The following is a 19,317-nucleotide window of genomic DNA, read 5'->3' as shown; positions in this document are numbered from 1 at the left end:
TTCATTATTTCTGTTGATATTCTTGATCTTTTCTTATTCCAGATGAACAATGTTATAGTTTTTCCTAATTCAGTAAAAAAGTTTTTTGGTAGTTTGATAGGTATGGCTCTAAATAGGTAAATTAATTTGGGGAGAATGGTCATTTTCATTATGTTAGCTCATACTACCCATGAGCAATCAATGTTTTTCCAATTGTTTAGATCTAGTTTTAATTGTTTGGAAAGTGTTTTGTATTTGTTTTCATATAATTCCTGTGTTTGTTTTGGTAGATAGATTCCTAAGTATTTTATATTGTCTAGGGTGATTTTAAATGGTGTTTCTCTTTCTACCTCTTGCTGCTCTAATGTGTTGGAAATGTATAGAAATGTTGATGATTTATGTGCATTTATTTTGTATCCTGTAACTTTTCTAAAGTTGTTGATTATTTCTACAAGCTTCTTAGTTGATTCTCTCGGATTTTTTAAGTAGACCATCATATCATCTGCAAAGAGTGATAGCTTAGTCTCCTCCTTGCCCACTTTGATACCTTCAATTTCTTTTTCTTCTCTAATTGCTACTGCTAGTGTTTCTAGTACTATGTTGAATAATAGACGTGATAATGGGCATCCTTGTTTTACTCCTGGTCTTATTGGAAAGGCTTCAAATTTATCACCATCGCATATGATGCTTGCTGATGGTTTTAGGTATATACTGTTTATTATTTTTAGGAAAGGTCCTTCTATTCCTATACTTTCCAGTGTTTTAAGTAGGAATGGGTGCTGTATTTTGTCAGAGGCTTTTTCAGCATCTATTGAGATAATCATGTGGTTTTTGTTTGTTAGATTGTTGATATGGTCAATTATGTGGATGGTTTTCCTAATGTTGAACCATCCTTGCATTCCTGGTATAAATCCCACCTGATCATGGTGGATGATCCTCTTGATCACTTGCTGGAGTCTCTTTGCTAGTATTCTATTTAAAATTTTTGCATCTATGTTCATTATGGAGATTGGTCTATAGTTTTCTTTCTCTGTTTTTGATCTCCCTGGCTTTGGAATCAGTACCATATTTGTGTCATAAAATGAATTTGGTAGGACTCCTTCTTTACTTATTATATAAAATAATTTGTATAGTATTGGGATTAGTTGCTCTTTGAATGTCTGATAGAATTCACTTGTGAATCCATCAGGCCCTGGCGGTTTTTTCTTAGGGACTACTTTGACGGTTTGTTCAATTTCTTTTTCTGATATGGGATTATTTAGGTATTCTATTTCTTCTGCTGTTAATCTAGGCAATTTGTATTTTTGTAAATATTCATCCATATCTCCTAGATTGCTATATTTATTGCCATATAATTGGGCAAAATAGTTTTTAATGATTGCCTTAATTTCCCCTTCATTAGAGATGAGGTCTCCCTTTTCATCTTTGATACTGTCCATTTGCTTTTCTTCTTTCCTTTTTTTTTAATTAGATTGACCAGTACTTTGTCTATTTTATCTGTTTTTTCAAAATACCTACTTCTAGTTTTATTTATTAATTTAATAGTTCTTTTACTTTAGATTTTATTAATTTCTCCCTTGATTTTTACTATTTCTAATTTAGTTTTCATCTGGGGATTTTTTCTAATTTTTTTAAGTTGCATGCCCAATTTATTAATCTCTGCCCTCCCTAATTTGTTAATATATGCACTCGAGGATATAAATTTCCCCCTGAGTACTGCCTTGGCTGCATCCCACAGAGTTTGGTAGGATGTCTCATCATTGTCATTCTCTTCAATGAAATTTTTGATTGTTTCTATGATTTCTTCTTTGACTAGCTGGTTTTGGAGAATCATATTACTTAATTTCCAATTAGTTTTTGATTTGCCTGTCCAGGTGCCCTTACTAATTATTATTTTTATTGCATTATGATCTGAGAAGTTAACATTTATTATTTCTGCTCTTTTGCATTTGTTTGCAATGTTTCTATTCCCTATTACATGGTCAATCTTTGTGAATGTACCATGTGCAGCTGAAAAAAAGGTGTATTCGTTTTTTTCCCTATTTATTTTTCTCCACATATTTATTAAATCTAATTTTTCTAGGACTTCATTCATCTCTTTTACCTCTTTCTTATTTATTTTTTGGTTTGATTAATCTAGATCTGAAAGAGGAATATTTAGATCTCCCACTCATATGTCTTTACTATCTATTTCCTTCTTGAGATCTGCTAGTTTCTCCTTTACAAATCTCGTTGCTTTGCCATTTGGTGCATACATATTGAGCAATGTTATTTCCTCATTGTCTATATTGCCTTTAATCAGGATGTAATGACCTTCCCTGTCTTTTTAAATCATATCTATTTTTACTTTGGCTTTGTCAGAAATCATAATTGTCACTCCTACCTTCTTGTTCTCATTTGAGGCCCAAAGGATTTTGCTCAAGCCCTTTACCTTAAACCTGTGTATGTCCACCCCCCTCATATGTTTGCAAACATAATATCTTGATACTTAAACTTCAGCTATTTGAAAATATAGTTTTTTTTATGTCATCTTACATCTTTTAACTTCAATTTGCAGGACTGTTATATGAAAGATAGGTTAAAATTATTTTATTCAAAGGGAAGAATTAGGATTTTTCCTCTCTATAAAATAAAAACCTTTCTAACAATTTCAGGTATTCTAAAATGAAATGGTTTGTTATCTGAGATACTTAAATAATATGATGTGTTTATTCAGAAACTAGATGGGCATTTATGTAGGATGTGGTAAAGGCGCTATATGAGTCAATAGGAAATTGGACTAACATAACTGGGATCTCCTCCAACTCTGAATTTCTTCTATATTGATTAGGAATATTTTTGCATAGAGTTTTAGACAAAAGTACTAATTACTTGTTTAATACTTAACATCAATTTTTAAACATTTGAAAGCATTCTACTTATACTGAAAATTTTTGAAACATTATTACTGATTATCTTCTCACATATTATAAGCCTCTGGCTTAGTTAACTAATCAAACTAACAAACCAAAGACTAAAATTAATCAGTTTGAAATTGATAACATTGTCTAAACATTCCTCAAACATGCTAGCTAAATATAATCAAATACTTTCTTATTCCTTTGATGGTGAGTAATATATGTATTACCTTTTTTTCTTTTATAGTATTCAATTGAAACACAATCTTCTGGACCCAAGAATGGAGCAAATTGTTTTGGTGTGGATTCTGTAACTGGTATTGTTAGCCTGAGATCTGACCAATCTCTGGACTTTGATGCAGGATATCATGTAAGTAAAAAACAAACTTTGTCTGAATCCTTTTTTATTATTTGAATGCATTCTTTTGCCATAAAGTTTTAAAATTATTTTGATCTTTCCCTTTTCAAGAAAGTGAACTTAAAATAAAAATTCCTTATTTTATAATAACATTACTAATATAAGTGAATGATTAACATAATTTATTTATGTAACATTAAACTCTTATTAAGGGGAGTAGTATGATAGAACGAAAAGTGTGCTGGCTTTGGAGTAACAAGATCTGGGTTTACCTAACCTCCTTGGTCCTTAGATTCCTCATCTACAATATGAGGAGATTGGACCATTTGGCCTTTGAGTACCCTAGATTTATGAACTTGTGAAATGTGGAAAATTAAAATAATGGTAGTTCTGCTGACACTAAAAATAAGTCAGGACAGAACTCCAAATATATACCAAAATAGATGAGATTTCTTTATTTTCATATACTTATGTAGCTTATCAAGGCCTAAAAGATTTATTTCTAGATAGTCACTCTATTGCCTTAGCTTTGATCAATAAAACCAATCTTTAAAGTACTGTGCTGTTTGGAGCTATCATTATTATTAAGCACCTAATATATGACATTTGTATAGTGCATTAAGGATGGTAAATTGCTTTTCATTCTAATACTTTACTAATGTAGGTAAATGTTTTGAAAATCTTAAAAAACTTTAAAAATATTTTATATCCATAATATCTAAAGTATTATATTTATATTGCATCCAACAATGGAGCAAACTACTTCAGTGTGTATTTTGGTATTGTTACTTTTAACAATATATGTTACATTTATTTATACTTTATAACATTTAAATCTTACAGTAATCTATGTCTAACTACATAGTTATATATGCACATACATATGTTTGTGTATATATATGTATATATATATATTCCCATTTTACTGATGAGGTAAGTGAGGCTTAGAGACTTCAAGTGACTTTGCTACAACAACACTGAAAAGCATATTAGAGACAGCATTCAAATCCATGAATTCTAAACTCCAATGTGAGAGTGCTCTCTATAGCTACACACTGTCCATATTGTTATGCAATTAAAACTTTGGTAGATTTTAAGGATGTATAAGACATTCTCTTTCATAATCTTGAAAAAATTCATGATCTTTCCAAGGGTGTCATGAAATGATATACCCCCTGAGGACCTGATGTCCACATCTCCTAGCTTCTTTGTTTCTTTCTCCAAGGGAGTCCATGAATCATACTTCCATTCTATTGCAACCTATATTTTCTTTTATTTGAATTTATTATTTTGATAATAAATGTCAATATCAATATGACTGAATTCTCTCAGTTGCATGCCAATGCATTAGGTTTTTGTACAAAAATTTCATTATTTAGACTACTATGTGATTCTTATATTCTGTCTCACTTTCCATATTCTATCATTATCATTGTGGAATCATAATACTGAGGGCCACTAATGTTTTTCTTTGAATCTTGAGTTGCCATTGCCAAAATTTTCAACTAATAGCTATATAACTGGTATTGAATCCCCCTATCAATTATTCAAGTTTTCATACAGAATATTCAATCTATTGGTAGGACTATACTGTTATTAAAAAAATAAAGTAAGAGAATGTTAGGTCAATAAGCACACGATAGAGGAAGAACAAGCAGCACACAGGGAACACAACTGGAGTTTTTCATCAGTTGTTCTTCATCCTAGAAGAATAAACCTCAAGAGTCTGATGCTGGTGATCATATCTACCCACCTTCCAAATCAGTGATATTGATTATCATGAGTTTTGGAACCTTTCTAGCTAAGCAGGATTATGGTAGAGTACTGATACTTTGCAGCCTGAATATTTGTAGACGAGGTTGAAAAACTAACTGTTTTTTCTCTTTTCAGTAACATGGATCCTCTTTTCCCCAACCTACTTCTAATATGTATCCAATTCTTTGAATTTCTGTGCTAGTCTATTTAATATTGGCACAAAAGAAATAAGTATCATTTCTTTGTTCATTAAATAGTAGAAATCTCTGGTTAGGGATATCTTTAGGCTGTGTTGCTTTTGTAAATGATAAGAAACTGGGGATTTAGTTCAGATTTCTGTTGATACTGTTTAGAATTGCATTTATCTGAAAGGCTGCCATTCTTATCTCTTAGGGAATGAGAGATTCAGAGAACTGGTTTCTTAGAGGAATACTAAATTCATTTTGGGATGATGGCAAGACATGTGAACTTAAAAAGTCACATTATAGATCATGTAACCATGTTAAAAATGAATATTAATAAATGTTTAAATTTAAAAAAAGTCACATTATAGGTAATGGAAAATATGGGACTTGAGTTCTGGTTAAAGGAAAAAGGTTGAAGATAAATATTTGAGAGTTATCGACATTAGTAGTGTTGGGTAGAGCTATGTCAATAGAAGAGATCACAAATGGAATAAGTATATTCCAAGTTGATGGTCCTTAATGGTATGTGGTAGAGAACATTGGCTTTGGCCAAAAAGATCATTGGTAGCATTTGAGAAGATGATTTCATCAGTGTTCAGAAGGTATGGTAAGGTAGATTAAGACAGACAAAAAATAGAAGAGACTAGTTTAGAATATTCAATCCAGGGATTTGGGATTTTGGCAATGAAAGAATAGGAAGTTGCGTAGTTTTATTAGATAAAAGAAAGCAGTTGTCTAAGTTTTTGTTGTTTCAAGGGGAAAAAACAAACAAACAAAAAAACAACAACTGATAGACTGAGCTTGAGGTGTGAATGACTCAATATTCTATTCTTCCTGTGAAATTTGCATTTTCAAAAAGATCCTGATAGAAAGAATCCTTTCTAAAGCAATGAAGTGATCCTATTAGTCATAGAATTTTGAGGCCTGCAATAAGCTAATAGCAAAGATATTTAAGGGAGTGGGAAATTTTTTAGAACTTCTCAAATCATATCACATAGGTGACCACCTGTTCTGTCTCCTCATAAAGCTGGCCCCTTTGTGGCAGTTGACATCAACCATTCTGCTTTGCCAATCTTTTGAACATGGACTAGTTTGAGTTTATGACTGAATCTGGAATTCATTCCCTTTCTTGTCCAGTTTCATCTCTTTTCAGGGCACACAGCCAAGGCATACAGATCTTTGAGTGAAATTTAATGGTGTATCAAATTAGGTGATTCTGAAATTTATAACTAACCTAGTTAACTACATTTAGAAGAGAATGGTTGTATTTCTTTCAACTGTCCAAAAGTCAAAAGGGCAGAGCTGACTGAAAAGGCAGCTGCAGAAATATTGACATGTCTGATTCCTGATAGATGAAAGATCCTTAACAAATTCATACATTACCAGTTTTTCCTAAAAAGTTTTCTTTCTTTTTTTTTTTAATAGGTATTCCAACTTGCATTAAGGGCAACCGACACCACAGGCCTGTTCTGCCAAGGAACACTGACTATCATGATCAGAAATATAAATGATGAAAAGCCTCAATTTGAGTAAGAAGATCTACTTCCTTTTAATTTTTACAAGATTAAATAATGGTCATATTTCAACATTATTAACTGATCGCTGAAAAGAGTTACTATTTTACATTACTGTGTTATAAACACATTCATGAGAGAGAGGGAATTTCTTATCAATGGACTTCTAGATCACATTGTCATCATACAGTGGAATGCAAAATTCTTGAAGGAAGCAACTGCTTTCATTGTCTTTATATCCTCTTCACCAAAAGGCATACTGCAGGCATATAATGTTTACCTCTTAAATATAACTAAAAGCAAATGAAAGAGTTTTGGGGTATAGGATCATGAAAGGCAAATTTAGAGAGTTGAAATAATTTGCCTCAGGTAACCCAGGCAATACTTCTAAAGTCCAAAAGAAAGAAAAGATTGGATCAATTAAGCAATTATTATCTCAACTCAAAGCTTCAATTTGCTGTGGAGAGTTGGACTAGTATGCCCTTTTGGTGGCTTCACTAATTAAACAAGGATGAAGGGATAGTGGAGGGAATTCTGGACTTTGAATCAGGAAGACCTCTGTTCAGATCTTACCTCATTCACTATATGACCAAAGACAAATGATTTAGCCTCTCTATTCCTTAGTTTCCTCATTTGTTAAAAGAAGTGACTGGTCTCAATATCCAATGATCCTTCTAGCTCTGAATCTATGATTGTAAATTCTACTAAACAGATGTCTGTATTAATTCAATAAATATTTTTGAATACTTAAATTATGCTAAGTGCTTTGAGTAATAAAACATTGTATAAATATAGCTTATCCTCCAGTCTGGTCTAGTAAAAAATGACAAACAGATTAATTTTGGAAAAACATAGAAAGACCTTTATGAAATACAGAAGAGTGAAATGAGTAGAGCCAAGAGAAATTATATACAGCAACAGAAATATTTTTTGAAAAATGACTTTTAGGTCCACCTGCAGAGAATGAACTAATAAATAAAAATAAATAAGACTTATTTTTATACATACATATTGGCTTTGCCGAATGATGATTTCTCTAATGGGGGTGGGGAGAAAGGGAGAGTTAACTGGGTATTTAGTTGGAAGGAAGGAAGCAAGGAAGAAATAATAGCAGATATACACACATGAAAAGTTAAATAATGTGAGATGTGTGTATGTATTATATATCATCTCCAGGTTTATTCTATCATCAAACATCCTTCTTTGAAAACTTCCTTCATCTTGCATGTTGACAATTTATTAATAACTTCACTCTAGCAGAAATCTAACTTTTGTTTTACATTTAAAAGTAAAAACCTTTCTTAACTCGCAGACATACAAAACATTTGGAGGGTTCAACAAACTATAGTCTGCTGTGTGAACTGCCCAAAACAATGAAAAGTTAAGTGACAACCATGGTGCCAGAACCAGTGTGATTTAGAGATAGGACTAGAACTTAATCTTCTTGAACCTGAGGTTGGTCCTCTATTTATTAAACTACAGTACTTTGCTTCTGCAAATTCTATCTATGTCAACAATATTTGAAGCTGGAGCAGCGTGTGATTAAATGCCCAATTAGTGATACTTAAAATAAATGTTGAATTTATAGTGTGGGCTCGGTGGTTGGTAGTAAACAATGAGGCTACTTTGAAGAAGTTGACCTTGATAAAGAGCCTTGAAGAATAAGAAAGATTGAAAGGATAACAGGGCATTTTAAGATGGAGAAATTGCAGACAGTTTGCTCTAATAAGTTGTCAATTTGGGCATGTCTATATGATGCCAGAAATTTAGATGGAAACTAAAACATTGATTCAGTTGTTGGATATATCAAACGTTAAATGCTTGTTGTTTTGTAAAATGGTAATAATACATTTAGAGAGTGCTTTAAGACATATTGAGACAAATGATTTGAATACTTCACTGGTATATTTTATATTTTATCTAGTTATTTGATGTCATTTTGATATAGCCAGAGACTAAATGGTTTGGAAGAGTTAATGCACCTACAAAAAAAGAAAGTAACCTTGCACCACAGATGGATTTTCTCAAGTACTTGAATAGTTTTTGAAGAAGTTTAAATACCAGAAAAGAGGAGGGTGGTATCATCACAAATCTCAATGAGGTTTTGCAGACCTCCATAACTTGGCAAATGCGTGTGCCTGAACTTGCATCCTCAACATTTTTCATTCACCAGCAAATGATTTTCTTTGGTTTAGATCATTTCCTTTCAATTCCATTAATGTGACTGAGAAGAAATCTGTTGGAGATATTATAGCAAGAGCAAAAGCTACAGATCGAGATGAAGATAGCAACATCACTTATTCTTTTAAAACTCAGCAGACAGTGTTTGGTTTGGACCCTGGTAAGTTTCTTATATGCTTTTAACCCATTTCAGCTAAATATTCAGAATCTAAAAATAACACAGACAAATAACTTATTTCTACTACCCCTTTAGAGAGAGTATTAGTAAATTCCCCCACCCTTTCAAAATTAAACTAAATGTAAAAAGGGCAGAAGTAAAAGCAGCTACCAGGAAAGTTGCCTAAAAGTGGCAATAGAGTGAATGTGTTAGACACCTATTAGTAGCTTGGACATATACTTCCTCCTCATGTCCATCTTTTGAAATTCTTATGTTCCTTTTAATAACAATCTTCAAAATACTCATTTTCCTTCAATAACACTAATCATAGCATAGATAAAAGAAACATTCACTTACAAAAATCTAGTCTCCATACTCAATTAAGAGCAATATTTTTAAATTGTTCAATGAAAAATGAACCAAATAGCCACATACATGTATTTACTTCTCTTTTATTTGCCATTATATTAAAAAACAATAACTATGTGTCTTTTAACAAGGTATCATCACTGTAGTGCATTGCTTTTACCCCATGGTTTGCAGCTGTTTGGCACTGATTCCTTTTAGCTAGTTGAAATCACTGTGTATGTTGTTCTTTTGATTATGGTTTTTTTTCACACTGTATCATTTCATATCATATGTCTTTACTCTTTTTGTAATGGTTATATTTGTTATTCCTTACAGTAAGATAAATATTAAAGTTACTGTGTTCATGTCATCTAAAATTCATTGAGGGGACTAAATATGTTGAGTCTAGAAAAAGAAGACTTAGTTGCTTCCTCCCCATGATATGCTGAAACTCTTGAAGTTTTTGAAGGGCTATTATATGGATGAGGAATGAGGCTTGTTCTATTTGTAAGCCTACAGGTGGAACAAAGAGCAACAAAAAACTGCAAAGAGCCAAATTGAGCCTTAATCTAAGCAAGTACTTCCTAATAATTAGTGATGGCCCAAAGGAGAATTGGGTATTTGGGGGTATCATTAGACTCCTTTCATTTGAAATCTTTAAATATTAACTCCATGACTGACATTTCGGAATGTTTTAATAATTCTTGTTTAGGTATATGAGGAACTTTGAAATCCTTTTCAATTATGTGGATCTCTATGTAGTAGGGTTTATTGCTTCATTACTCTTCATTATTCAACTGTTTCATTGCAGTTTGTTGCAGATATTTTTGTATATATGCACCCTTTCATCCTATTCCTACCCTGCTCAAGATATAAAGCTAAAATATGACATCTAAGTCATGGGATATACATTTTATTCTACTATTTATTATATAATCAACTGTTGATTGAAAAAGTAGTCAAACCAATTTAAAGTACTGACAATGAACTGCATGCCTGTTTCCTGAATTTTCATAAGTGTTGAATTGTGTCATCTTTTACAATATTAGCAATTTTGCTGAGTGTAGGGTAATACCTCATAGTTGTTTAAAGTTGCATTTTGCTGTTTAGTCATTTTGAATACTTTCAAAGTAGATGTTGATAATTCGTACTTTTTATCTTGAAAATTAGCTTTTCATATTCCTTGACTAATTATCTTTTGGAGAATGGGACAAGTTCTTATAATTTCAAAATTATTACATTGAAATTATTTTGTCTAGTAATATTACCTAGTCTTTTCTATATACTTTACTTACTTATATGCATATTGTGTCATCCCAAGCAGAGTGTAAGTTCCTTAGGGCAAAGACAGTTTAGTTAGTATCTTTGTAAATCTACCACCAACCATAGAATATCTTTGCCTTAATACTTGTCTAATTGAGCTCAATGATTTTTCCCTTAAAAACAAAACCAGATGAAAGGAACAATGGACTATGATTATGGTATGAAAAATAATAGAAGAACCTAGCTTTCTCACATATATTCCAAAAATGAATTTTTAAAAAGGATGATTTTGAATAATGATCAAGAAATCAGAATTAAACATCAATATATTATCTTGTTGAGCTTAGAACTACACAAAAGACACAAAACATTGAGTGATGGATCATTTTGTTTTAGTATATGTGCTACTAAATCAAGTGCACTGGAAGATTTTGGAAAATCTAAATAAGCCCACATGAAAAATTCTGAAACCTAGCACACTTGATGAACAGAAAGCCACCAAAACATCAGGATCATGAAGGACTTGTTGGGACACAAGGCCACAAAATCTTCAAACATGGAAGCTCCAGCAGGAACAAAAGCCTAAAATATCAACTAAACAAAGAAGCTCCAGTAAGTGAAGTAGAATCTTGCCTAAAATGCAGCCACAGCAGAGCATGGAGGCCTAATACGTAGCCCTGAATGGATACAGCTAATTACACAATATTGAGCAGGGATATTGGAGTACCTCATTGCTCTGTGTGCAGACATCTAGAGAAATGGAAGTCAATGGTAGGAACCTATGGAATTGAAATTAAGAACAATTACAAAATGAATATGTCATCAAAGAAGGCAGGAGGGATGGAAATTGATCTAGGTTTAACAACTTAAATGAGAAGTGGGACACATTAGTAAACAGAAGAAAACATTGAACACTAAATACTATGGGTAAATATTACAGGTAAAGAAAAAAGAGGTAAATCTAGAAGAAATTAGCAAGTTCTGAACTGCAAGTAGAGCTTAATAGAAAAAAAAACTTACTCATAAGAATTACAAAAATATCATAAAGAAAAGAAGCAATAGAAAAAATGAAAAATAAATGAAAGATCTTAAAATTGGTCAACTATAAAAATAACAAATACTTTAGGACAAAAGTTAGGAAACTTATCTTAAGCGATGGAACTCCAAATGTTTCTGAATTAATACATAAAATAAATGAAGCAAGAGTTTAAAATTTTAATTTTTGGAAGAAAGAAGAAATATTATGGAAGAGAAAATGGTAAAAGATTCTCAAATATTGGATTCTATGAGAATTATAATGGGTCAAAAAGAAATCAGTGACTTTAAGAAAGAACAAGAAATATCAGAACAAAATTAAAATTTTGAAAATATGGAAGAAAATATAAGATAACTACTTTTAAAAAACTGACTCAGAAAACAGGTCAAGGAGATATTCTTTAAGAATCACTGGAGGGGGAGCTGGGTAGCTCAGTGGATTGAGAGCCAGGCCTAGAGACAGGAGATCCTGGGTTCAAATCCGGCCTCAGACACTTCCCAGCTGTGTGACCCTGGGCAAGTCACTTGACCCCCATTGCCTACCCTTACCAATCTTCCACCTATAAGTCAATACACAGAAGTTAAGGGTTTAAAATTAAAAAAAAAGAATCATTAGCTATCTACAATCCATGACATTTTTTAAAAAATCTGGACACTAAATTTTGAGAAATCATAATTTATTTTAAAAACTCTTACTTCTATCTTAGTATCAATACTGTGTATTGGTTGTGAGGCAGAAAAGTGGTAAGGGCTAGGCAATGAGGTTAAATGATTTGCCCAGGATCACATATCTAGGAAGTTTCTGAGGCCAGATTTGAACCCAGGAACTCTCATCTCTAGGCTTGGCTCTCAGTCCACTGAATGACTTGATTTACCACCAAAATAAAAATTTTAAAATTTTAATTTTTATTAGAACCAGAGAAGAAAGTAAAAATAGAATCACCCCCCAAAAGAAACCCCTAAATGAAAATTCCAAAGAGTATAATTGCCATATTCTAGACCTTTCATGTCAAAGAAAAGCATTTAGGAACAAAGATTTCATAATGAATATCTCACAAGATCTGGCAATTCTACTATAATCAAAGATAATCTTGGAATATAATATTGTAACAATAGAGAAGGAGCAAATACAATCTTCAAAACAACCTATTAAAGAAATAGAGAGATGGACCAATGAAATAGCTTAAGTACATGATACACAGTAGAAAGTGATTTTAGTATTCTAATATTTAGCAAATACAAAATTTTGAGCTTCTGATATAAGAACTCACTCTATGACCAAAACCTGCTGAGAAAACTGGAAAATAGTATGGTAGAAACTAGGTATAGACAAGAATATCACACTGTCTGTTAAGATAAGGTCAAAATGCATACCAGAAAGATATAAATGATGCTATCACAAGTAAATAAGAGGAGCTTGAAATATAGTTTACCTCTCAGATTTATGGAAAAAGGAAGAATTTATAACCACAGAAGAGGAAGAGAGCATTAAGACACATAGAATGGATAATTTTGACTATATTAAATTAAAAGGTTTATACAAACAAAACCAATACAATCAAAATTAGAAAGAAAATAAAAAACTGGTGGTGAAGGGAGAATTTAAAGCAAGCATCTCTGACAAAGGCCTCTTAAATATAAAGAAAATTGAGTCAAATTTATAAGAATATGTCATTCCCCATATGAAAAATGTTCAGAAGTTATGAAAAGGCAATTTTCAGTTCTATGAATCAAATCTATCTATATTCATATGAAAAAATGAAAGTCAAAATCAACATTGAAATTATTTTTAGAAAAGTAATACCTAGGGGCAACTGAGTAGCTCAGTGGAGTGAGAGTCAGGCCTAGAGACAGGAGGTCCTAGGTTCAAACCCGGCCTCAGCCACTTCCCAGCTGTGTGACCCTGGGCAGGTCACTTGACCCCCATTGCCCACCCTTACCAATCTTACACCTATGAGACAATACACCGAAGTACAAGGGTTTAAAAAAAAATCCAAAAAAAAAAAAAAAAAAAAGTAATACCTAAAATCGTAGAAGAAATTGGACATTTGAGGAGGGATTCAGAATAGAAGAGAGTAAGAAAAGAACAAACAGTGAAGAAAAACAGGATGGAGGGATATGCCCAACTAGTAGTTATTACTTTGGATGTGAATGGAATGAATTCACCTATAAAATAAAAATGGAGAACAAAATGGAAAAAAAATTAAAAAAATAAAACCTTAAAATAACTTTAGAGTGAGGATAACCAAGTTACCAGTTTCAAAAATTAAAAGCCAATGAACTAAATGAACAGAAAATAAGAAATTAGTTTATGTTTTTTGGCTCAAATAATAATTACCTAAATGGAACAAATGCATCTTTAAATATGCAAAATAAGTAATTAAGAAATGTTTAATTTAACCCAACCAATTTTAGAAAAACAAATTGAACACTACATAAATGAACTCTGTTTCATCTTCTCCAAAGTCTCTAGGAGCAGATGGATCTATAACTGAACTCTTTTGAAAGAACAGTTAATTCTAGTGTTATTAATAATTGTTTAATTGCTTGCCACCTCTGAGTGAGGGGAAAGAAAGGAAGAAGGGAGGCAATTTGGATCTCATGATTTTTGGAAAACATACGTTGAAAATTATTATTACATGTAATTGGGAAAAATAATATCTGAATTATAATAATTATTTTTAAATGGGAGATTTTAATGTATTTTTTCTGATTCGGTCATGATATTCATAATGAAATCTTTGAAAGACAATGCCTCAAAAGAAAATTTTAGACCAACATTCTCAAAAACTATGTGAGAATATTGATTATAATATATGTATGAGGCTACAGTAACATATTAAAATGATTTTATATTGTGGCCATGTTGGATTTTTATCAGAAATGAAAGAAGGAATTAATATTAGGGAAAATATAGATATTCTAGAAAATTTTAATAATAAACACAAAATTATACGATTATATATTTATACAACATTTACAACAATGCAAAGAAAATTTTTAGAAAAGCTCAAAAGCTATGATCAAAGCAACTATGAATAGAGAAAACTGATAACTGTTGTAGTAGAGGTACAAAATTGGGCAATAGTAATGTTCTTGATAGTGATTTCCTCCAAATTAATAAGAAAGACAAAGGCATCTATTAAGCATTTAAAGAAAATGGACAGAAGATCCCAAATGATAAATGGCTAAGACATATAAACAAGTCTTTCTTAAGGTATGAAACCTAAGGTGTGTGTATGTATATATATATATATATACATATATATATATATGTGTGTGTGTATGTGTGTGTGTGTATACATACATATATACATATATAGTCATTTAACAAATGTTCCAAATTACTAATAACTAGTGAAATGAAAATTTTTAAAATGGAAAAAATAAAAAAAATAAAAACATCTCTATGATTTCAACTCATACCTACAATTTTAGCAGGTTGTTAGGAAAGACAAATTTAGATATTGAGGGGGTACAGGAAAACATGCACATTATTACACTGTAGGTAGAGCNTATATATATATATATATATATGTGTGTGTGTGTGTGTGTGTGTGTGTGTGTGTATACATACATATATACATATATAGTCATTTAACAAATGTTCCAAATTACTAATAACTAGTGAAATGAAAATTTTTAAAATGGAAAAAATAAAAAAAATAAAAACATCTCTATGATTTCAACTCATACCTACAATTTTAGCAGGTTGTTAGGAAAGACAAATTTAGATATTGAGGGGGTACAGGAAAACATGCACATTATTACACTGTAGGTAGAGCTATGAATTGATACAACCATTATGGAAAGCAATTTGAAGTTATGTCCCAAAGATTACTAATCTATTCATACCCTTCAATGCAGTGATACTCCCCACTATGCCTCCAAAGTGATTAAATAAAAAGAAAAAGGTCTTATATGTACAAAATACTTATAGCAGCTCTTTTTGCATTGTCTTGGAACTGGAAACTAAGGTAATATCCATTAATTGGTGGATGGTATGTGAATGTAAATGAAATACTATTTCTGTGAGAAATAATGAAAGGTTTCAGAGGGAACTGAAAAGATGTATATATATATTAGTAGATGGAATGAGGAGAACTAGGAGAGTAACTTATACTATACTAAAATATAAAAATAAATAATTTTGAGATAGCTAAAAAATCTGAACAATACAAAATTCAACCTTAATTCTGGAGAAATAGTTATGAAGAATGATATTTACCCCCTAACAGAGAGGTGATGGACTAAATAAGAGGAATGAAAAACTCAATTTTAGATAGACACACTCAAAAGGACAAAAGAGTTCAGAAATAGGTTCGGGGGTAAAAAAGACAAATGAAACAGTTTGGAACTAACGTGCAGTCCTTAGTATATGCTTCTTGAAAAACATAAATTATAGGTAACATTTTAACAATTTATGGCTTCATATATAATACTTTTTCCTCTTTTTTTTTGTATTTGGAAATATTCATGTTTGGTTTTTTTCTTGCCAAGATTAGGAAAAAAATAAGATAAAGTAATATATTAAAAATGCCAGAGGATGGCAGGTGAGTAGCTCAGTGGATTGAGAGTCAGGCCTAGAGATGGGAGGTCCTAGGTTCAAATCTGACCTCAGACACTTCCCAGCTGTGTGACCCTGGGCAAGTCACTTGACCCCCATTGCCTAAAAAAAAAACAACAAAAAAAAGCTATTGGGGGCAGTTGGGTAGCTCAGTGGATTGAGAGTCAGGCCTAGAGACAGGAGATCTTAGGTTCAAATTCAGCCTCAGATACTTCCCAGCTGTGTGACCCTGGGCAAGTCACTTGACCCCCATTACCCACCCTTACCACTCTTCCACCTAGGAGCCAATACACAGAAGTTAAGGGTTTAAAAAAATTGCTATAAATATTTTGTTTTTAAAAAAAAAGGCCAGAGGAGACCTTGGATTATTTAGCATAACCAATTTCAATTAACTTTTTATAATAATATGGATTTTGATATTTTAATGTCATTGACACTTCTCAATGAGTTTCCCTCAACATACAATCCTTTCTTACAACAAAGAAATATAGTTAAACAAAAACAATCAAAACATTGACCATGTCTGCCAATTAATGCCTCATTTTGCAAGTATATTCCACCATCTTCCTGCCAAGAGAAGGGAGGCAATTTTTACTGCCAGTCCTCTGAAGTCAAGATTGGTCACGGTATTGATCAGAATTGTGATGTCTTTCATTGTTGTTTTCCTTTACATTAATGAGGTCACTTTGTAAATTGTTTTCTTGGTTCTGGATACCATGCTCTACATTAGTTCAAAGAAATCTTTCCAAGTTGCTCTGAAGTCTTCATATTTTTTTCATTTTTTATGGCATATACATTCCATTATATGCATGCATTGCAATTTGTTCAGCCATTTCACAATCAATGAGAACCATTTTCCTTCAAGTTTTTGTGTGTATTTGCTACCATGAAAAGTATTGTGAATTTTTTGTGTATAATACACAGAGAGACATATACACATAGATATAGTAAAGTAATACATACATACATATATACATATATGTATACCTTAAGGTCTTTCTTTGAACTCCTTGGGGTGAATTTGAATTTCCTCTTCCAATATGGAGCAATATTTTCTCAACTATTTGCCATTTTAAAGAGTTCCCTGGAGCACTGAAAGATTAATGACTTTTCCATGGTTACATAGTAAGTGTGAGAGACTAAACTAGAATACAGGTCTTCTTGATTATAAAACTAACTCTATTTACTACAACATGCTGTAGAGTGACATAACTAGAGAATATATGAACTGAAATTCAAACATAGGTCTTCCTGACTTCACATTTGGCACTCTACTATATCCTCTGATTGTCATATATCTTTAATCTAATCTTAAAGTTAAGTATGTAGTTGTTTTTACAACATCCATTATACAATATGAGGCAAAATAGGTAATATTCCCTGCCTTAAATATAACCCTTATGGCCTTTCATATTTTCTATCATTAGAAATTTTTTCCTAGGTTCTGAAAGGATTGAAGATTCTTAAGAGTCTCTTACTGAAATGAAAATGCATCTTTCAGGGAAAATTGTTATCTATGATACAGTATTAAAAGAAAACAGTTAACTTTACCCTTTGTTTAGAAATCAAGAACCTGTAGAAATAGGTTTGTGAAAACAGAATAGAGAATAAGAAATGGAATACCAGAACAGGAGAGGGGAAAAAGAGTTGGAAGTGTGCCAAGAGAAATTTCCCTTGTGCTACAGTTTTGCCAAATGCCTATGCTGGTCAGATCATTTATCACCTTGGAAGTCAATGGTACTCTTTTTTTCAAAAGTCAGCATTTTATTTGGTATTCAGAAGATTTGTCTGTAATTCTAGTTCTGACACACAGTTACTGTGTGACATCAGGGCAAACCCCTTAATATCATCAGTAAAAAGGCCATAATAGGTACACGCTGTATATCAAAGGCTCATATTGGATAGTGTTAAAGCTCTCAATATAGATTTCAGTCAATATTCATTTATTCTTTTATGAACTACTCTGGAGAACAATTTTGAACCATGCCCAAAGGATTAAAAAACTGTGCATACCCTTTGACTCAGCAATTCCACTATTAGTTTTGAAACCCAAGGAGACAAAAAAAATAAGGGAAAGGACTTACTGGTACAAAAAAATTATAGCAGTTCTTTTTGTGGAGGCAAAGAATAGGAGACTGAAGGGATGTCCAGCAGTTGAGGAATGTCTGAACAAGTTGTGGTCTATGATTATAATGTGCCATAAAAGGTGACAAACAAAATGAGCACAAAAGAAACCCGGAAATACTTATATGAAGAGATACAAAGTGAACAAAGCATAATCAAAAGAATGACGTATACAAATAACAGCAATAAAGTATGATGATCAATAGATAAAAAGACTTGTACAAAAATATTTATAGTGGCACTTTTTGTGGTGGCAAAAAACTGGAAAACGAGGATATGCCCTTCAATTGGGGAATGGCTGAACAAATTGTGGTATATGTTGGTTATGGAATACTATTGTGCTCAAAGCATTAATAAACTGGAGGAATTTCATGTCAACTGGAAAGACCTCCAGGAACTGATGCAGAGTGAAAGGAGCAGAGCCAGAAGAACATTATACACAGAGATTGATACACTGTGGTAAAATCGAATGTAATGGACTTTTATACTAGCAGCAATGCAATGACACAGGACAGCTCTGAGGGATTTATGGTAAAGATGCTACCCACATTCAGAGAAAGAACTGCGGGAGTGGAAACACAGAAGAAAAACAACTGCTTGGACACTTGGGTTGATGAGGACATGATTAGGGATGTAGACTTGAAACAATCACACCAACGTAACTATCAATAATATGGAAATAGGTCTTGATTGATGACACATGTTAAAACCAGTAGAAATGTGATTTGGATATGGGGGGGGGAGGTGAAGGGGAAAGTAAAAACATGAATCATGTAACCATGGAAAATTTTTCTAAAATAAATAAAATATTTAAATAAAAAATAAAGGAAGTACAGATAAAAAAAAGTATGATGATCAACTGTGAATCATTTCACTATTATCAGCAATTCAAGGGTCCAGGACAATTCCAAAGGGCTTATGATGAAAAAAGGTTATCCCCTGATATAAAAGGAA

At 32.0% G+C, this 19,317-nt stretch overlaps 1 protein-coding gene across 1 annotated transcript in view; it reads left to right on the top strand.

Moving 5' to 3' along the window:
• Positions 1 to 19,317, top strand: part of LOC123249989 (cadherin EGF LAG seven-pass G-type receptor 3-like) — a 127,055-nt gene that overhangs the window by 7,669 nt on the left and 100,069 nt on the right. Inside the window, exons 4-6 of the mRNA XM_044679053.1 lie at positions 3,124 to 3,246; positions 6,600 to 6,703; positions 8,884 to 9,029. Coding sequence (XP_044534988.1) covers positions 3,124 to 3,246; positions 6,600 to 6,703; positions 8,884 to 9,029 — 373 coding nt within the window. The remainder of the gene's footprint in view (positions 1 to 3,123; positions 3,247 to 6,599; positions 6,704 to 8,883; positions 9,030 to 19,317) is intronic.

Source organism: Gracilinanus agilis, chromosome 5 (genome assembly GCF_016433145.1).
Source record: "Gracilinanus agilis isolate LMUSP501 chromosome 5, AgileGrace, whole genome shotgun sequence".
In the NCBI taxonomy this organism is placed as follows: Eukaryota; Metazoa; Chordata; class Mammalia; order Didelphimorphia; family Didelphidae; genus Gracilinanus; species Gracilinanus agilis.
Note: the sequence above shows the minus strand (reverse complement) of the source record. Positions and strands in the feature narration are given on the sequence as shown.